Source organism: Chrysemys picta, chromosome 10 (genome assembly GCF_011386835.1).
Source record: "Chrysemys picta bellii isolate R12L10 chromosome 10, ASM1138683v2, whole genome shotgun sequence".
Lineage (NCBI taxonomy): Eukaryota > Metazoa > Chordata > Testudines > Emydidae > Chrysemys > Chrysemys picta.
The window spans coordinates 57,149,634-57,171,657 of NC_088800.1; the positions used below are offsets into that span (position 1 = coordinate 57,149,634).

At 42.6% G+C, this 22,024-nt stretch overlaps 1 protein-coding gene across 16 annotated transcripts in view; it reads left to right on the plus strand.

The window, feature by feature from the left end:
- The window catches only part of KATNIP (katanin interacting protein), a 198,444-nt gene that overhangs the window by 77,467 nt on the left and 98,953 nt on the right, over nucleotides 1–22,024 (plus strand). For 12 of the 16 annotated variants that reach the window (XR_010591157.1, XM_065559886.1, XM_065559885.1 and 9 more), the window contains 4 exons: nucleotides 4,128–4,230; nucleotides 17,081–17,293; nucleotides 19,980–20,120; nucleotides 20,354–20,443. Coding sequence is in view for 15 of the 16 variants with exons in the window: in XM_065559886.1 (XP_065415958.1) it covers nucleotides 4,128–4,230; nucleotides 17,081–17,293; nucleotides 19,980–20,120; nucleotides 20,354–20,443 (547 nt within the window). In the remaining variant the exon portion in view is untranslated. The remainder of the gene's footprint in view (nucleotides 1–4,127; nucleotides 4,231–17,080; nucleotides 17,294–19,979; nucleotides 20,121–20,353; nucleotides 20,444–22,024) is intronic. The other 4 variants (XM_008162544.4, XM_008162542.3, XM_065559896.1 and 1 more) reach the window with 3 other exon arrangements.

Consider the following 22,024-nt stretch of genomic DNA (forward strand, 5'->3'; position numbering starts at 1 on the left):
CAGTCCCACTCAGGCAGGGTTTGCCTTCCCCCTTCTGTGCTCCCTTGGTTGAATTTCAGGGTAGGCCTGAGGGTCGGCCTAAGGGTGATCCTCCACCAAAGAAACAGTCTCATAAACAAAAACCCAGAGGGGTACCTTTTGCTGCCTCACTGGGGCAAGGTATCATCCTGTTGGTTGCCCTGAGGTGTCAGTCCTTCCTGTAGTTTTGGCTGTCTCCTCTATGGGAAGGAACACAGCTTCTCACCCCGGAGCAGTTTATTTCCCTGTTGCCACTAGCCTGGCAGCAGCTTGTCTTTCTTTCTTTCTCTCTCTTTCTCTCTCTCTCCCCCTTGTTCTCCCCAGAGGAGGGGTTTTTAAAGGCCTCAGGCAGCCCTTAATTGGATTCCAGTGTCCATAATTGACCCGAGGTAACCACTTTTCAGCTTGTAGGAAAAAGAGCCTTTAACATTCTAGGGCTAATATATCAGCCTTCCAGGACCCTCTTGCAGCCGTCTGGCCTGACTTTATCACAACAGATTATCTATCTATCTATCTATCTATCTATCTATCTATCTATCTATCTATCTATCTATCTAAAACAAATGCAATAAGGAGGAATCTGAAAGAAAGGAATATGAATCAGAAGTTAGGAATTGTAGAAAATTGATAAGGGAAGTCAAAGGACTCAAGGAGATCTCTATGGCCAGCAAAGTTAGACAATAAAACGGAATTTTTTCAATATATTAGGAACAAAAAGAATCCTGAAAATTGTATTAGTCCACTACTTGATGAAAATGATAGAATTTTCAATAATAATGCAGAAAAGGCAGAAGTGTTCAATAAATATTTCTGTTCTGTATTGGGGAAACATTAGATGACATAGTCTCATCATATGGTGATGATAACACTCTTTCCATTCCACTAATGTCTCTAGAGGTTGTTACACAGAAGCTTCTAAAGTTAGACCTTTTTAAATCAGCAGGTACAGGTAACCTGCATTCAAGAGTTTTAAAACAGCTGCCTGAGGAGCTCGCTGAACCATTTATGTTGATTTTCAATAAGTCTTGGAGCACTGGGAAGTTTCAGAAGACTAGAAGATAGCTATTGTTGTGCCAATTTTTAAAAAAAGTCAACAGGATGACAGGGATAATTATACACCTGTCAATCTTAAATCGATCCTGAGTAATGGAGCAGTTGATATGGGACTCCCATTAATAAACAGTTAAAGGAGAGTAATGTAATTAATGCCAATCAACATGGATTTATGGAAAATAGATCCTTTCTAACTTGATATCTTTTTTTGATGAGTTTACAAGTTTAGTTGATACAGGTAATAGTGTTGATGTAATAGACTTTTGTAAGGTGTTTGACTTGGTACTGCACAACATTTTGATTAAAAATCTAGAATGATATAAAATTAAAATGGCACACATTAAATGGATGAAAAACTGGCTAACTGATAGGTCTCAAAATGTAATTGTAAATGGGGAATCATCATAGAGTGGGTCTGTTTCCAGTGGGGTCTCATAGGAATCAGTTCTTGTCTCTATGCTAGTCAACATTTGTATCAATGCTCTGGAAGGAAATATAAAATCATCACTGATAAAGTTTGTAGATGACACAAAAATTGGAAAAGTGGTAAATAATGAAGAGGACAGGTCACAGATACAGAACAATCTGGATTGCTTGATAAACTGGGCACAAACAAACTGCATTTAATACAGCTAAATGTAAATGTGTACTGTGATGGGTTCGATCACAGAGACCCCCTTTGGACTGTCACCTGATATGCTGAAACTACCTCTGAGCCCATTTTCTTTGCCAGCTTGGGACTCCAGAACCCCGTCTTGTTGAGCCAGACACGCTAGCCTGCTGCAACACAGATCCGGGGTCTGAACCACGCCCCCAAAGCTGCAGACTTAACTGAAAACAGCTCAGGAAGTACTCCTGTCTCCAGCACCCAGACACTCAGATCCCAATGGGATCCAAACACCAAATAAATCCATTTTACTCTGTATAAAGCTTATATAGAGTAAACTCATAAATTGTCCGCCCTCTATAACACTGATAGAGAGATATGCACAGCTGTTTGCTCCCCCAAGTATTAATCACTTACTCTGGGTTAATTAATAAACAAAAATGATATTATTAAGTATAACAAGTAGGATTTAAGTGGTTTTAAGTAATAACAGACCGAACAAAATAAGATACCAAGCAAAATAAAACAAATCACGCAAGTCTAAGCCTAATACATTAAGAAACTGAATACAAGCAAATCTCACCCGCAGAGATGTTCCAGTAATCTTCTTTCACAGACTAGACTCCTTCCTAGTCTGGGCCCAATCCTTTCTCCTGGTACAGTCCTTGTTAGTTCCCGCTGAGGTGGTAACTAGGGAATTTCTCATGACTGGCAGTCTCCTTTGTTCTGTTCCACCCTTTTTATAGCTTTGGCCCAAGGCGGGAATCTTTTGTCTCTCTGGGTCCCCACCCCCCTTCTAAATGGAAAAGCACCAGGTTTAAGATGGATTCCAGTTCAGGTGATCACATGTCGCTGTAAGATCTGCTTCTTCATTACCTAGTAGCTGGAAGACAGGAAGGCTTGCAGGTAAACAAACCCATTCACAGTTCATTGATGCTGAAACACCCTTAATGGCTTTCACTTAACATGTTTACATCAGTAATACAAGTTTATACCTTATTCTCCTAACTCCAGACATAGAAATAATACATGCAAACAAATAGGATGAACACACTCAGTAGATCATAAGCTTTGTAATGATACCTTACAAGAGACCTTTTGCATAAAGCATATTCCAGTTACATTATATTCACACTCATTAGCGTATTTCCATAAAACATATGGAGTGCAACATCACATGTACATCTAGGAACAAAGAACATAGGACATACTTACAGGATGGGGGACTCTATCTTAGGAAGCAGTGACTCTGAAAAAGATTTGGGGGTCATGATGGATAATCATCCGAACATGAACTCCCTGTGCGATATTATGGCCAAAACAGCCAATGCGATTCTCAGATGCATAAATAGGGGAATCTCGAGCAGGAGTAGAGAAGTTATTTTATCTCTATATTTGGCATTGGTGCAACCACTGCTGGAATACTTTGTCCAGTTCTGGTGCTCATAATTCACCAGATAAGTTGATAAATTGGAGAGGGTTCAGAAAAGAGCCCTGAGAATGATTAAAGGGTAGGAAAATATGCCTTATAGTGATAGACTCAAGGAGCTCAATCTGTTTAGTTTATCAAAGAGAAGGTTAAGGGGTGACTTGATTACATTATATAAGTACCTACATGGGGAAAAATATTTGAATAGTGGGCTCTTCAATCTAGCTGAGTAAGGTATAACATGAAGTTGAAGCTAGACAAATTCAGATTGGAAATAAGGCTTGTTATACAGGAGGTCAGACTAGATGGTCACAGTGGTCCCTTTTGTCCTGGGAATCTATGAATCAATAGCACAGGCCAGAGAACTTCCCTGAAATAATTCATAGAGAATATCTTTTAGAAAGCATCCAATCTTTTTTTTTTAAATTGTCAGCAATGGAGAATCCCCCACAGCCCTTGTTCAGTTGTTCCAATGGTTAATTACTCTCACTGTTAAAAATGTACACTTATTTCCACTCTGAATTTGTCTAGATTCAACTTCCAGTCATTAGATTGTGTTATACCTTTCTCTGCTAGATTGAAGAGCCCACTATTAAATATTTGTTCCCCATATAGATACTTACATGTAGGTTAAAGAGCCCTCTGGTATCAAATATCTTCTCATGTATAGGTACTTATAAACTGTGATTAAATTCCCCTTCTCTGAATAAGCCCTTAAGAAAAATCCTTTATCTAAAAATAGCACATCTTACAAAGCAAGTATGTGGGAAACAAAGAAAAATGCTGCTGCTGTCGATACGGGGGCAGAAATAAAGCAATGTTTGCATTGCTTTTTAAGTACATCTTTGTCTGAATTTCATGGGCTTCTAATAGGGTTTTTTTAAATAATTGTAATGTCCTGCATGAGTTAGGTGGGGTTTTTTTCATTCTGAGTTTTCTTCACTTTTACTCTAACTCAGTATTTTTTTTCCAAGTAAAAGATTTAGAAACAAAATTCCTAAAAGTTTAACTATGTTTCAGGCAACAGAAGAAACTTTTGAAACTCCTGCAGGAAATTGAGAGCTGTTCTACCTGCCACAGTCACAAAGTCCTACCTACTGAGGAACTGGAGCCAGATTCTGTGGTGAGAAATAAGGCTTGTACAGATAGGTGGAATAATCACAGCTCTGTAACTATTCTGCCATCCAGATTTTATTAGAAACCAAAATGAAAAAGTGGTACTTTGAATGTCCTGTGACCTTATGGGAGAGGGCACAGGAAACATGACTTCAACATGTCTCAGGGAGCAGGCGCAGCTATGGGCATGGGGCTTCCTTGGACTACTGAATTGCTAGGGCCTCACTTTCTTGCGGTGAGAAGGGGTCATATGGGTCCCGCTGGTCATATGTGTTTGGAAAATGCAGTTGTATCGTGGCACAATGAATTAGAAACCCTAAGTAAAAGTTTATATTGAACCTGTGCAAAACCTGTTTCATCATTTCAAACTTTGTCATTTAACATTTCTTTTTTTCAAAGTCACTTGCAACTCTTGCTCCATAGACACACCATAGACACAACAGGAAGTAGGTTTACACCGTGCAAGTTATTGGAGTCTTGTTATGCAGATTTAGCTCTGTGGTTTCTATATATTCCACAGGTTTGCTTCTTTTTCTGCATCTTATTGAAGGCTGAATCCTCTCACAGCAGCTCTAGGTTAGTGTTACTCAAGAGAGAACTAGCCAGAGATTATGATTTTGTATAAAAATATTTCTTCTGCATTTACCTTCTCCCTCCACCCAACCTGATCTGAAATAGCATCTCTGTCCTAGAGTGAATAACATCTATGAAAAACAAATGACTTTATGGATAGACTAATTATATTAAAACCAGTAGCTGAAAGCTTGTGCTGCCCCATGGGTGTGGCAGTTGGTCCAAGTAATCCATCATCTGTGCAGTCTCCCCCATACAACCAATGGAATAGTTGCATGTAAATGATCTGTAGAATAAGGGTGATTATTGGTTGAGTTGTCTCTGATTTCACCATGATTTAAGACTTTTAGCATGGCATAGATACATGTCTTGCTGTCACATGCATGTAATTTGTAAAGTCAAAATGGCTGAGAACTTTGAAATTAGATGGTAACACACTGTAACTCCCCATGATGATTGAATCTGGTGATTATTTTGAACAAAAAGAATTCTCAGCCATGGTTGTAGCTGTTCCATCACTACATACTGACTCTATAGACATTCTAGGCTTCAGAGTGACATTCAAAGTGACAATCCAAAAATCTTTTTATATAGATGCTCCAGTGTCTGCTTTCAAAAGCTCTGTTGTCACCTCCAGCTTTTACTGAATATATACCTGCTGCTGATGGGTTACTTGCATCATTCAATTAATTAAAAGTCTAGTTCTTCTTGATCCTCCCAAGGTTTTTTGGCAAGGAACCAAAATCCTGCCCTTGGACCTTACAGAGCTCATAGCTAATACATACACTAAGTTCAATACGTCTGTTTGTCTGAATGGAGAGTCAGAAAGTCACTAACAGACTAATCAGGCTTTTGAGTAATTTTCTGATCTTCAAACTCAATTTGGTCTCCAGGGATGTGTAGTGAGGAGAGCACTTGCTCTGCAAGTGAATCCAGTTGTCTGGATTGGTTCTCTGCACACCATTCCGTCCGTCACTGCTCAGATTTTTTTACTAGGATTTTGTAGGGAACCTAAGGTAGTTAGATGCCAAAAATCTCATTGAATTTCAAAGGGGTTTGGGTGCTTAACTCCCATAGACTCCCTAAAGAACCCCACACTTTGTTAATAAGGATCCAAGGCTCACAACCATTGTTACAACTGCTGTAGTTGCTAATGTATATAATAAAAGGGCAGAAGGACCATACCTGAAAACCTGCTGTCTTTCAGATGACGATTGGTCAGAGAGAGGGTATGTGTGTGTATTATAGGTGGAACTCCTACCAACAACTATAGTTAGGGTTGCCTAACTATACTTCTTGTCAAACTTTGTCAAACTTTAACTGTTCAGGCTGAAATTTTCTTAAATTCTTTTAAGAAAGTTTAACCAAAAATAGCTCAACCATTTCTTTAGGGAAAAATAGCTAGTTTTGCCACTGCCTCATACACCTATCTTACGAGGCAAGCAAGTATCATTCCTCCTTTATTTTACAGATGGAGTAACTGAAAGGTTGCAAAGGTCAATTCTGGCAGACCTAGGAATTGAACCATCCACTAGATTCTCTGATGCTTTCCGGAAGCTGAGTGGAAAAGATGCCACCTGGAGAGAAAGGGGGTAAAGGAGGCTATAAAGCCCCTTTGTACCTTTCAGATTCTGGGCTGCTTGTGGGTCATGTGGCTTCCAGCATAAATCAGAGCAGTCCCTGAGGGAGCTTTAACTTCTTCAAGTATTGTCCCTGTGAGTGCTCCACTTCAGGTATTCATGTGCCTCTCGAGCCCTTGATCAATGATTTCTAGCTAGCAGTGCCTGTTCAGCCTGCACATGTGCCCTATATCTCCTTGTGCCAGACACCGTGGATATATGAGGTGTATGAGGAAACTGCCCTCAGTTCCTTCTCTGCTGCCTTGACCTGAGGAAGAACACTAGTTTGTCTGCATAGAGGATACTCAGCCATTTCTCTTTACCGTTTTTCCATCAAAGTTATTTAGTTTAAAGTTGTTAATAGTATTGGTATAGATCAGTGGTGGCCGCCACTTCCCACAGCTCTCATTGGCCGGGAACAGTGAACCACGGCCACTGGGAGCTGCAGGCGGATGTGCCTGCGAGGGTCAATGTAAACAAACTGTCTCGTGGCCCACCAGCGGATTACCCTGACAGGCCGCAGGTTGCCCACCACTGGTATAGATAGTTAATTTAGGTGAGAGGACTGTTTCCCCTCTCTGTTTCTCCAGGAGACTTGTCTTCTCCTGATGAGATATGCCTGGTTTGCCAGGCTTCAAACACTGCCTCTTTTCCCAGGAGGCTATATTGATGGACATTCCAACTGTGTCCATTGCTTGCGGGAGTCCCACATCTTCCAGGAGTGTTCTTTTTGTTTAGCTCTTAAGTTCAGGGCTAGGAAGAACAGGGAAATAAAGCTCAGACTGTTGGTGATGGAACGTTCCCTGCAACCACCCTCTGTGCCAGGTCAGGAGACACCCCATGTATGTCTGTCCCTGGACAGATTCAGCGCCATGTCAACATTGGGGCATGCGTCTGCTAAGAAAGGGAAGCCTTTGGAGCATGCAGGGAAGACTCCCAAAAAGTTGAGCACAGACTCTGTATCTGAGGAGCCAGTTCCAAAAAAGACCAGGTCCCCATTGAGAAAGGAATGGCAGTGTGTAGGAGAATGGACATCAAAAGGAAAAATAGTGCTGATAGCAATGAAGCTAGCAGTCAGGTAGGCGATCCTAGCTGTAGAATGACTGTATTCAAGGAATGTGGGCAAAGCCTAGCAGAAACAACTAAGATGTTTGTACACCAAAGCAAGGAGCCTGGGTAACAAAATGGAGAAACTAGAACTACTGGTGCAGGAAGTGAAATCAGATATTATCGGGATAACAGAAACATGATGGAATAGAAGTCATGATTGGAGTACAGGGATTGAAGGGTATGTGCTGTTCAGGAAAGACGGAAATAAAAGTTTCAGAGTAGCAGCCGTGTTAGTCTGTATCCGCAAAAAGAAGAACAGGAGGACTTGTGGCACCTTAGAGACTAACAAATTTATTAGAGCATAAGCTTTCGTGGACTATAGCCCACTTCTTCGGATGCATATAGAATGGAACATATATTGAGGAGATATATATACACACATACAGAGAGCATAAACAGGTGGGAGTTGTCTTACCACCTCTGAGAGGCCAATTAATTAAGAGAAAAAAACTTTTGAAGTGATAATCAAGCTAGCCCAGCACAGACAGACAGTTAGATAACAAGTGTGAGAATACTTACAAGGGGAGATAGATTTCAATGTTTGTAATGGCCCAACCATTCCCAGTCCTTATTTAAACCGGAGTTGATTGTGTCTAGTTTGCATATCAATTCTAGCTCAGCAGTTTCTCGTTGGAGTCTGTTTTTGAAGTTTTTCTGTTGTAATATAGCCACCCGCAGGTCTGTCACTGAATGACCAGACAGGTTAAAGACACAATCAACTCCGGTTTAAATAAGGACTGGGAATGGTTGGGCCATTACAAACATTGAAATCTATCTCCCCTTGTAAGTATTCTCACACTTGTTATCTAACTGTCTGTCTGTGCTGGGCTAGCTTGATTATCACTTCAAAAGTTTTTTTCTCTTAATTAATTGGCCTCTCAGAGGTGGTAAGACAACTCCCACCTGTTTATGCTCTCTGTATGTGTGTATATATATCTCCTCAATATATGTTCCATTCTATATGCATCCGAAGAAGTGGGCTATAGTCCACGAAAGCTTATGCTCTAATAAATTTGTTAGTCTCTAAGGTGCCACAAGTCCTCCTGTTCTTCTTTTTGCGGATACAGACTAACACGGCTGCTACTCTGAAACCTTTCATTATGCAAGGCACTGCATTTAGCCGTATGGAGTGGAAATCCATCAACCTCATGAAAAAACTCGTACAGATACAGACAGACATCATCTTCCTTTCCAAATGCAAGCAGATGGACATCATACCAAAAGGACTAAAGGTAAAAAATCCATTACAATCTACATATCACACAGACTATGCTGAGAGACTGTGTCACACACTCTCAAAGAAACTGCGAAATCACCTGATCAGCATCCTATACAGCAAACAGGGAAAGATTAAGAATGAGCTCTCAGAACTGGATACTCTCATAAGAAACCAACCTTCCACACAAACTTCCTCATGGATAGACTTTACAAAAACTAGACAAGCCATTTACAAGACAAACTTTGCCTCTCTACAAAGGAAAAAGGACACTAAACTATCTAAACTGCTACATGCCACAAGCAGCCACAACAGTAGTTCCCTTAACCCACCCAGCAATATTGTTAATCTTTCCAGCTATACTCTTAGCCCAGCAGAAGAGTCTGTCCTATCTCGGGGCCTCTCCTTTTGTCCCTCCAGACCCATGAATATGATACAGTTCTGCGGTGACCTAGAATCCTACTTTCGACGTCTCCGACTCAAAGAATATTTCCAACATACCTCTGAACAGCATACTAACCCACAGAATCCTCCCTACCAGCACTACAAAAAAAAGGATTCTGCGTGGACTCCTCCGGACGGTCGAAACAACAGACTGGATTTCTACATAGAGTGCTTCCGTCGACGTGCAAAGGCTGAAATTGTGGAAAAGCAACATCACTTGCTACATAACCTCAGCCATGCAGAACACAACGCCATCTACAGCCTCAGAAACAACCCTGACATCATAATCAAAAAGGCTGACAAAGGAGGTGCTGTCGTCATCATGAATAAATTGGAATATGACCAGGAGGCTGCTAGACAGCTCTCTAACACCACATTCTACAGGCCATTATCCTCTGATCCCACTGAGGATTACCTAAAGAAACTACACCATCTGCTAAAAAAACTCCCTGACAAAGCACAGGAACAAATCTGTACAGACACATGCCTAGAACCCCGACCAGGGGTATTCTATTTGCTACCCAAGATCCATAAACCTGGATATCCTGGACGCCCCATCATCTCAGGCATTGGCACCCTAACATCAGGCTTGTCTGGTTATGTAGACTCTCTCCTCAGACCCTACGCTACCAGCACTCCCAGCTATCTTCGAGACACCACTGACTTCCTGAGGAAACTACAATCCATCGGTGATCTTCCAGAAAACACCATCCTGGCCACTATGGACGTAGAAGCCCTCTACACCAATATTCCACACAAAGATGGACTACAAGCTATCAGGAACAGTATCCCTGATAATATCACAGCTAACCTGGTGGCTGAACTTTGTGATTTTGTCCTCACCCACAACTATTTCACATTTGGGGACAATATATACCTTCAAGTCAGCGGCACTGCTATGGGTACCCGCATGGCCCCACAATATGCCAACATTTTTATGGCTGACTTAGAACAACGCTTCCTTAGCTCTCGTCCCCTAACGCCCCTACTCTACTTGCGCTACATTGATGACATCTTCATCATCTGGACCCATGGAAAAGAAGCCCTTGAGGAATTTCACCATGATTTCAATAATTTCCATCCCACCATCAACCTCAGCCTAGATCAATCCACACAAGCGGTCCATTTCCTGGACACTACTGTGCTAATAAGCGATGGTCACATAAATACCACCCTATACCGGAAACCTACTGACCGCTACACTTACCTACATGCCTCCAGCTTCCATCCAGGACACACCACACGATCCATTGTCTACAGCCAAGCTCTAAGATATAACCGCATTTGCTCCAATCCCTCGGATAGAGACAAGCACCTACAAGATCTCTATCAAGCATTCTTAAAACTACAATACCCACCTGCTGAAGTGAAAAAACAGATTGACAGAGCCAGACGAGTACCCAGAAGTCACCTCCTACAAGACAGGCCCAACAAAGAAAATAACAGAACACCACTAGCTGTCACCTTCAGCCCCCAACTAAAACCTCTCCAGCGCATCATCAGAGATCTACAACCTATCCTGAAAGATGATCCTTTACTCTCACAGATCTTGGGAGACAGACCTGTCCTCGCTTACAGACAACCCCCCAACCTAAAGCAAATACTCACCAGCAACCACACATCACTGAACAAAACCACTAACCCAGGAACCTATCCTTGTAACAAACCCCGATGTCAACTCTGTCCACATATCTATTCCAGTGACATCATCATAGGACCTAATCACATCAGCCATACCATCAGGGGCTCGTTCACCTGCACATCTACCAATGTGATATATGCCATCATGTGCCAGCAATGCCCCTCTGCCATGTACATTGGCCAAACCGGACAGTCTCTACGCAAAAGAATTAATGGACACAAATCTGACATCAGGAATCAAAATACTCAAAAACCAGTGGGAGAACACTTTAACCTGTCTGGTCATTCAGTGACAGACCTGCGGGTGGCTATATTACAACAGAAAAACTTCAAAAACAGACTCCAACGAGAAACTGCTGAGCTAGAATTGATATGCAAACTAGACACAATCAACTCCGGTTTAAATAAGGACTGGGAATGGTTGGGCCATTACAAACATTGAAATCTATCTCCCCTTGTAAGTATTCTCACACTTGTTATCTAACTGTCTGTCTGTGCTGGGCTAGCTTGATTATCACTTCAAAAGTTTTTTTCTCTTAATTAATTGGCCTCTCAGAGGTGGTAAGACAACTCCCACCTGTTTATGCTCTCTGTATGTGTGTATATATATCTCCTCAATATATGTTCCATTCTATATGCATCCGAAGAAGTGGGCTATAGTCCACGAAAGCTTATGCTCTAATAAATTTGTTAGTCTCTAAGGTGCCACAAGTCCTCCTGTTCTTCTTTTTGCGGAAATAAAAGTAAAGGTGGTGGATTGTAGCATTGTATATTAATGATGAGGCAGACTATAAAGAAATCAGAAGTGATGGAATGGATAAAACAGAGTGTATTTCAGTCAAAATCACTTTGGGAAAGAAAGCTACTAGAACAGGGGCAGGCAAACTTTTTGGCCTGAAGACTGCATCAGGTTTCGTAAATTGTATGGAGGGCCGGTTAGGGGAAGGGGTCGTGGCTCGACCCCCACCTCCTATCTGCCCCCCCTGGACGCCTGCCTCATCCAACCCCCCCCGTTCCCTGATGGCCCCTCTGGGACTCCTACCCCATCCACACATCCCTGCTCCCTGTCCCCTGACTGCCCCCGGTCCTCCACCGCCCCATCCAACCCCTCTTCTCATTCCTGACAGCCCCCCCAGGACCCCTTCCCCCTCCAACCACCCCTTCTCCCTCTCCCCTGACTGCCCCCTGCTACCCCATCCAACCTCCCCCCCTTGACTGCCCCCCGGGACCCCTGCCCCAATTCAACCCCCTATTTCTCCCCCGACCACCATCCACACCACTGCCCCCTGACCACCACCCCGAACTCCCCTGCCCTCTATCCAACCTCCCCTGCTCCCTGCCCCCTTACCGCACTGCCTGGAGCACCGGTGGCTGTCGCCACTACGCAGCACAGAGCACCGGGTCAGGCTGGGCTCTGCAGCTGCATTGCCCCAGGAGCTCACAGCCCCGCCACCCAGAGCATTGCGCCAGCGGCGGAGTGAGCGAGCTGAGGCTGCGGAGGAGGGGGGACAGCAGGGGAGGAGCTGGGGGCTAGCCTCCCAGGCCAGGAGCTCGGGGGCCGGGCAGGATGGTCCCTTGAGCCAGATGTGGCCCGTGGGCTGTAGTTTGTCCACCCCTGTACTAGAGGTTATCTTGGGATAGTGCTTGGGGTATGCTACAGACCCCAGGAGCAGATTTGGGTCTCGCTAGGGACCTCTTTAACGTTCACACCTTCCCATTTTCTTTGTCTATAAAAACTGATTTGGGCTTGCTTTTTTTTAACCTTGGAGCAAGTTATTACAATGTTATAGAATCTTGTGATTTTACATACAGCACTGATACACACATTTTTACCAGGACAATAACCTTCAGTAGATTATAACATTTCAAATGATACCTAACAAGCAATACTTTATACAAAATTTATCATAGTTTTGTAAAAGTGGTGAACACGATAGTATAGACCGGGGTCGGCAACCTTTCGGCAAGTCTTCATTTATTCACTCTAATTTAAGGTTTCGCGTGCCAGTAATACATTTTAACGTTTTTAGAAGGTCTCTTTCTATACGTCTATAATATATAACTAAACTATTGTTGTATGTAAAGTAAATAAGGTTTTTAAAATGTTTAAGAAGCTTTATTTGAAATTAAATTAAAATACAGAGCCCCCCGGACCGGTGGCCAGGACCCAGGCAGTGTGAATGCCACTGAAAATCAGCTCGCGTGCCGCCTTTGGTATGCATGCTATAGATTGCCTACCACTGGAATAGACCATCACACCCTAAGGACCAGGGGCTTTCCTCCTCCCTTCTCCTCCAACAGAACACCCACTCAAATGCCTCTGTTTACAGTTCTGTTTGCTGGCTCCCATGCCTCACCCATCCATAAGTCCTCCCTTAGATCTCCAGGACTGGTTCATGGCTCTTGACCTGCAAGAGGCCTATTTCCACTTATCTATTCATCCGGCACAGGAAGTACCTCAGATTCCTTGTAGAAACATCTAAGTATCAGTACAGTGTCCTGCCCTTTGGTCTTTCCACAATACTAAGGGTATTCACCAAGTACTTGGCATTCATGGCAGCTCACCTAAGGAGACAAGGAAACCAAGTCTACCTATACCTCAGAGACTAGCTGATTCAAGGAGATCATCCAACAGGTGACCAACTCAATCCAAGTAACCTTATAGCTCTTCACACCTCACTGGGACTCAAAGCCAACATATAAAACTCCACAGTGATTCCAACTCAAAGCATAGAGTTCAGAGGTGCAGTGTTAGACTCCAGGTCAGTGAGAGCTTACCTTCCATAAGAAGGGTTCCAGATAACAGTAAGCCTCATTAACCACCTTGAAGATCATTCAAAAATATCAGTAAGAGTATGCCTTAGTCTGCTGGGATTCATGGACTCATGCACCTATGTTATGCAGTTTGCAGTCTTCACCTATGCTCCATAAAAGGATGGTTGAAATTAGTATCTATCCAGCAGACACCATGTGGACATGCTGGACAAGGTCCCACAAGAAGTCCTCATTAAATTGGTGGACAAACCCTCTTCACGGGTACAGTGGAGTACCCTTCTCCACACCTCTATCTACAAAGGCTTTGGTAACAGTCACCTTTCACTCAGGGATGGGGTGGGGAGCTCCTCTGGATCACCATCAGTCTCAGGGCCTGTGATTCCCTCAGAGTTGTCCCCAGAAATGTGCCTCTTGTACTGCCCAGTATCTGCCTGGACAGTACAAGCTCATAGAAAATCTGTCATTCCATTAATAGAAAATGATATGCACACATCTTGTTATCCCAAATGAAGTTCCCAAACACTTCAATCCAAACACACTGGTTTAGATAAAACCAGAAAACAAGTTTATTAACTACAGAAAGGAAGATTTTAATTGATTACAAGTAATGAGGCATAAAAGTCAGAATTGGTCACAAAGAAATAAAAGGTAAAACGCAAACTAATACCTAACTGAACAAGCCACGTGAATTCAAAGTGAAAGTCTCCCTCACTATATGTTCTAACTGTCTTACTGGCTGAATTTTCAGACAGGATCTCCCACAAGTCAAATCATGCTTCCTTTGTCTTTCAAGTGTTGTCCATGCAGTGAGTACAGATGAATGGACATATGATTTGTGTCCTCTGTTCTCACTTCTTATAGTTATTTTCTTCTTTGAAAATCATCTCCAGCTGACTTTCAGGAGGCAGAAAGACTGTTTGCATAGGAACCTCCAGCAGTTCCATTGGCAAGATGTAGATTTCTTGCTCACACCCGTCTTCCTGTCAAAGAATGGCCGCTTAATCAGGGATTGATTATGTTGACACCTGGTTGAGGTGTTGGCTAGCCTGTCTCTGGGGAACTTGTTTGAAGCTATTTCCCCAGACTTGGAACATGTCTTATACAGTAAAATTGTATAACTTTACATACAGTGCTGTCACACATATTTTACCAGGATGATAATGTTCAGCAAATTATGACTTTTCAAATGATACCTTACAAGGCATACTTTGTACAAAATTTATCATAGTCTTGTAAAAAGGGTGACTATAAGGGTAGGGATCTCACACCATTACATCAGCTTGAAGGGCCGGCAGGGCCGGTGCAAGGAAGTTTCACGCCCTAGGTGAAACTTCCACCTTGCGCGCTCCCCCGCCAGCCTTGCGGCAGCTCCCCGCCCCCCCTCCGCGCTCCCCGCCCGCGGCAGCTCCCGTGCCCCGGGGAGCCTTGCGGCAGCTCCCCACCCCAGCTCACCTCTGCGCCGCCTCCTCCCTGAGCACACCACCCCTGCTCTAATTCTCCTCTCCTCTCTTCCCAGGCTTGTGGCGCCAAACAGCTGATTGGCGCCGCAAGCCTGGGAGGCAGGAGAAGTGGAGCAGTGACGGCGTGCTCGGGGTGGGAGCGTAGCAGAGGTGAGCTGGGGTGGGAAGCCCTGCTGCAGCTCCTCTCCCCCTCCCCGCCCTGAGGCACCTCCGCGGCAGCTCTCCACCCCCCGGGCCCGGGGAGCCGTGCGGCAGCTCCCCGCCCCAGCTCACCTCTGCTCCGCCTCCTCTCCGAGCATGCCGCCCCCGCTCTAATTCTCCTCCCAGGCTTGCGGCGCCAAACAGCTGATTGGCGCTGCAAGCCTGGGAGGTGGGAGAAGTGGAACGGCGACCGCGCGCTCGGGGAGGAACACTGTAAAAAAAAAATGGAGGGCACTGCTTTTTGGCGCCCCCAAATCTTGGTGCCCTAGGCAACCGCCTAGTTTGGCTTAATGGTAGCACCGGCCCTGAGGGCAGGAGATATTCTGGTCCTCATGGCGGGTCCCCCTTATACAGTATTTCATAAGGACAACAACATCCTCGGGTCTCAACCCAATTCCCTACCCAAAATTGTCTGAGTTCCATGCATACCAATTTATTCATCTCCTAGTTTTCTTTCCCAAGACTTGCTCAACGTTGGGGGAAGCTAAAATTCACAGACTTGATGTAGTACTGACATGACAACAACCACTCAGAAATGTACTGCGGCTCTATGTGGCCTTTGCAGAGATGGTTATAAGTCAAGCAATATCTTCAGAGCTTATCTAAGTGGGTCTCTAACTGTATAAGGAGTTGTATGTTATGTAATTATGTTATGTATTCATAATGTAAGTTATGAATTAGCCAGCTTAGGTCCACCTAACCACATTAGAGCTGCCTGTTTGAAGAATGTCCCTATTTCTGAAATCTGTAGGGCTAGGGCTAGAGCAGTTACATAGAGCTTGGTCCACACATTTACAAAACACTTCTATTTCATGATAGACACTTCCAGATTGGATGCCCAATTTGGTAGAGCTGTCCTACAGCCCTTTTGACTCCTACTGCCCACCTCCAATCAAACAGATAATTGCTTGTTGGTCACCAAGAGTGGAATCTATGTGATCAATCACTTGAAGGAGAAATGGCTACTTACCCTACAGTAACTGTGGTTCTTTGAGATTTGTTGTCGACATGTATTCCACAACCTGCCCTTCTACCCTGCTACTGCAAAGTTCTACTCCTCAGGGATTCTGTAATGGTGAAGGAACTGTGGGAGGGTTGGGCCTGCTCCACCCCATATGGCTTCAGATGGGTATGTTGGAGGGGTATAAGGAAGTAAAGGGTGCAGGCATGGCCCCAATGGATTCTGCTGGCCAAAATAATCGTATCTCACATGCATTGGGCATATTCGCACCAAGAGTAAAATCGATTTGGATAACACATCTCAAAGAACCACAATTACTATAAGGTAAGTAACCATTCTTTTTTATTGTTTTTAACAAAATTAAGAATTACATACCAAAAAGACATTAAATGATCATTATGGTTGCAAAGCCACGCACCCAGAAATTAGAAGGTGCCAAAATATTTGTTGTTTGTGCAACTTCAGTTTGACTCCCATAGGCATATGCTGTCAGAGGCAGTTTTTACTTACAGCTCACATACTATTTGTTCTACAGAACATGCCCGCCTGACTCACTGTACAGAATGAAATGAATGAGGCAGAGAGTGGCAAAAAGAGAAAGGAGAGTCTCTTGTGTTTAAATGCTTGGGACTGGACTGGGCCCCAGGAGTGCTGAGTTCTAGTCTTTACTCTCCAATAGGCTTCCTGTGTGATGTTGGGCAGGGCTATTATAATGCACATGAGGTCAAAATGAACATTACCTAGACAACCTTAATTCTGACATTTCCTAACTTCCGAGTGCCTGACTTTGCAACCATAACATCCTTTTACTATATGTTGTGTCTATAATGTATGTGTATAAACAATCTCTCTTTTAGGATCAGCTGCAAACAAAGGCAGAAGTACAGGATGCCATTTATGTGACTATGGAAATCCTCTCCAATTGGGGGAATGCAGTCAATGTGGGCTTGATGGAGGTGGAATTCTTTGATTTACATGCTGTCAAGATGTTTGTGTCTCCTCATGATGTGGATATCCGAAATGCGGACTCTCCAGGGGATCTCTCTTGCCTGGTCAATAGAACCCTGAATGTAAGCTCCCCTCATCCCACCTGTACAGGCTCCCTCATTTCAATAGTTTTCTTTATAGTTTATGATCTCTCAGTAAGTTATTTTCTTTCTAAAAAATTTAAACCTGAATTTCACCACTTATTCAGTGATTTTAAATGTATGTAATGTATTGTTTAGGATTTGCAGAATTTTGTGCTCAAAAGTCAGGAGACTGTAATTCTCTCTCCTTGTGTGTTTGCACTGTAATACAGGCTTTAAATACAGGAGCACATTCAATTTATAAAACAATGGACTACAATGTAATGCCTCTATCTGCCAAGATAGAATTTTTCTGGAAAGTCTTGTGTCTCTTCTGCATTTCCTTATTTTTCTTCTAGTGATTAACCTAAATAATTGTGTCTTCTGAAAATTTTGCACCTTCACTTCTTTTTCCAGACTCCTCATATATATTAAACACTGATCTTAGGACAGAAGTTTGGGGCACCCCACTGCTAACCTTTTGCCAAGGGCAGTCATTGGATGGAGTAGAAAGACAAGGTGTTCCAGGCATAGGAGTGGCATGAAGATGAGTGAAAGAATTGAACAAAAGGGATGTGCAGCTTGGAAACATTGGATGAAGTTGAGGCAGTGAGAGGTGGGAAAGGAGAAAGGATGCTCTGTGGTACAGCCATTGAACTCAAGAGTTCTGGGATGAAATCCTGGTCCCATTGAGATTGGTGGCAAAACTACAATTGAGTTCCATAGGGCTAGGATTTCACCTTGGCCATACACTCACTGTGTGACTTTCAGTAAGTCACTTGAGATAAAATTTTCAGAAGTCTTTAAGTTCTACTGAAAGTCAATTGTACTTCAGGTTCTAAGTGACGTAGGTGCTTTTTGAAAAATTTACCCTTAATCTCTCTGAGCCTCAGTTCCCAGTTTGTAAAATAGGGATAATACTGTACTTCTCTCCTTCACACACTGTCTGAAGATAAATTGATTAGTATATGTGAGCCACTCAGATGTAACAGTGATGTGCGGCATATTATTCTGTCCTATTCTATGCAAGTTCTTATACTGCATGTCTTCCAGAATGGTGCAATGTGACTAACATCTATCACATGTGGTTTGATCTTTCTATCATGCTCTTCCCAGGGGAAAATTGTGTGTGCAGCGTAATGTGTGTTTTTTTTATAAATTACATGTACTCTGCGTTATGTGTCTATATGGTCAAAGGCAAGTTTTAAGACATACACCTTCCACTGAGAACAAAAGAGGCTGAGGTTTGTGCGGTTCTTGCAAACTATAAGCAGGAGCAGAGCTGCCTGCAGCCTTGAAGGCAAGAATAAAAATTTTAACTTTCTAATGACTTCCACATCAACTTCAGTGGAAGAATTTTAAAGAGGAGAATGAGGTGGTCCAGCGAAAAAGGAGTGCTTTGGAGGAATGGAAAAAGTCAAAGTCAGTCCCCCCCCACCTCTCTAGTGACTCCCATTCCCCAACTTCCTAAAACCCACTACCACTCTGAAACCCTCCTATATTGAGCTGGTCAGAAATAGAGGGAAAAGGGAATATGAGACAAGTGAACTCTCTTGTGGGACTGCAGCAGCATTTCTAAATTGAAATATTTGGGGGTTTGTCTGAAATATTTGGGGGGTTGGTCATTCAATTTTGAACAAAAATAAAAAAATGTCCACAGAAAGCACACTTTTCACAATAAATTCTTGTCAAAAACTCAGTTTTCTGCTGAAAAAACTGTTCAACGGAAAATTTTCAAGAAGTTCTCATACTGTGCACCCTCACCTGACTTTACCTATAGCTGCCAAAATACACCATCCTTTCTGGTTGCCAGAACATGTCCCACCCTTTTCCTCTTGGCTTTTGAAACCCCTTGCTTCTTACTCTTTTCCCTGCTGTTGGCAGTGTAAGAGCACAGGAGGGTCTCAGTAACTGGGGTGGGGATTATGGGTTTTGCTCTCTGACCCCGTGATATAAACTCAGTAGCTGCACATGCGGAGGTAGATCATTGCAGGCTACAGAGGTTGCTACATTCTTGTGTTTTTTTAATCCCCTTTGTCCATTCGCAGATGTCTACTCAAATCCATAATGTGGTTCTCTGTGAGGCTTCAAAAACATCAAGCACAGACCTCTGTAGATCTGTAAGCTCTAGGTCTAAAATTGTCTGCAAAGGAGTCTGTTAAAGCATGAGCAGTACAGAAAATAACGTAGAGTCCCTTATTCCCAAGAGTTAAACCAGAAATGTACCTTCAGAAATTGTATTAATCTTTTTATCTCAGTGTCCGGTGGGCACAAATCATATTCCCTTCCCCCCATTCCCCCTGCCCTCCTCAACTTGCAAAGCTGATTAATTTGATTAAAATAAACTGTGGACTGGTTTTGACCCTGCATGTACAAAGCATTGCAGACAGTCTGAGCACTGGTGAGCATGCAAACTTCTCACAAGCACAGCAGGTAGCAGACCTACATTTAACAGCCCATCTGCTCTGTGCTTTTCTGCAGGCAGGAGAGTAGAATGTACACTTTGGAGCCTGGGGTTAAAGGTTTTTTCCTTTTGCTTTCTCTATAGCAGTCTTGTCTGTCAATTTGTTGTTCCTGTGAGTTGGGCTCTCTGCTCCCTTTTTCTGGTGAGCTGTGAGTTAATCACAACTACTTTGCTTCAGGAGAAGAAAAGCCTATTACTAACAATCTCTGCTTGTCCGTGTTTTAGAGCACCAAGGAGCGTTTCCTGTGGACGTGCCCTTTTCATGCACCAGTTCAGCTTTACTTTGTTATCCGCAATCCCAGCCGGTCACGTGACTTTGGTATATCTAAGATCAAGATTTGGAATTACAACACGACGACTCTTAGTGTAAGCAGTTTCTTCTCAACTCCTTGCTGTGTATACTCACCTTAGACCTAGATAGACTCAGTTTGACCTTCCTTCCAAAAGTCTGAAATAAATATAGGTATTGTCTTCTCTAATAGGAAGGGGGATCTGGAGGGATGTCTCATCTACTGTGGGGTTTTGTTGTTGTCTTAATTCTAAGCGGTAGAAATGCAACTCATAGTGTTTTCACCAACAAAGTCAGTATTCTCTTTCAGATCCTTGCTAGTATTTCAGAAGGGGTAACAAAATCCTTGCATAGTGTTTGTTGTGGCTTTACTGGTAATCAGAAATTGAGACGCTGGAAGGTAAGTGCATGTCAATGTGCAGGTCTCTGTTTGGGTTATATTATCAGAATAGAGAAGACTATTTGTCTGATCACATGATTATTTTGTAGATGATTTACGAGAGAGAGATTGACTGACTCTCCAACTCAGGGTCCTGTAGTTTTTGTCACTTGAAATTTGGCATGTACGATCTGTGTATGTATGTTAAAACTTTAAAATATTCTAGCATTGCAAGAGACATTACATGGCAGATGGTTACTGATTCATATGTCTGAAATTCACTGTGAAATTATTCTAGTTAGTACACTATGATGTTCAGTTCAGAAAATTCCCAGGTACTGAGTCAAAGAGGATTTTCTGTTCTGGATTATAAATGAGATAAGCTTTATCCTTTCTGACTTGCTCTCATCTGTGTTCTTATATAAGCATATGGCAATACAAATGTATAGAAACTGCCACAGAGGAAACAGTCTTAACAAACACAATATAACACCAGCTTAAACTATTTTTTGGAATCCTTGTTGCTGTGTGTATTAAATGTGGGTTATAGGATGTTATACTGTAAACAGGGGGGATACAATGGACCTTTCTGAACCCTTTGAAAAGGAATTCTATTTGTGGAGTAAATAATACTGGTCTGTTGTCACCATGTGTTGAATATGTTGCAAATGTAACTGTATATTGATTTGATTAGATACATGAAATAGTTGGAAAACCCCCACTGTGGCCAGGTTCTCAGCTAGTACAAACTAGTGTAGTCCAATTGACTCCTGTGCAGCAGTGCTGACTTATGCCAGCTGAGGATCTAGCCCACTATTTTTCATGTGGGGAAATAATAGAAAACAATTCTGCATGGTCCGCTATCATCTGTGATATAGAAAAGTTAGCATAATTTCTGCTGTATTCATTTCTATTCAAGTATTTTTAAAGAAATAAATAATAGAGCGCTTTACAATTTAAGTTATAACAGCCCTCAGATCACTCCCTTCCCTGCTAAAATAAATCCTGACCAAAACTACTATTTTTTTAAGATCCTGAGTATCACCGCCTGCTTCCCCTTCTTTCTACCCCTCAAAAAAGCCGTGAGTGGGGAGAAGTGTCTAAATGCATCCCAAGTGAATCCCAAATATTTTTGCAATACTATGCAAAGCTCAACTCAGTTTGAACAAGTATTTAAACAGAAAGTGGAATTGTTGAGATTGTTTAGGGATCTAGGATTTTAAAACAGGAGACTGAAGGTCAAAAGAAGTGGTGGAAAGAAAACTATTAGAACCTGCCACACAATTACTACAGAAAATGTAACTGATTTAAGTGAAAATGTGTATTAATTTAAGGGACATCTCAAATAAAAAGTACTGTCTCACTATCATTATTGATTAAAATTTAAGGGCACTTCTGAAGACGACTGCTGCATGTATTGATTTTAACGCAAACGTAATCAAGGTGATATCTTAGATAATCATCAACATAGGCAAGTTTACTAATTTAAGAGCAGTCACACACCAAATCACACAACTAGCTGATTAAGGGCCTGATCTAAAGCCTATTAAGTGAATAGTAGTCTATCCATTGATTTCACTGGGTTTTGGATCTAGACCTACA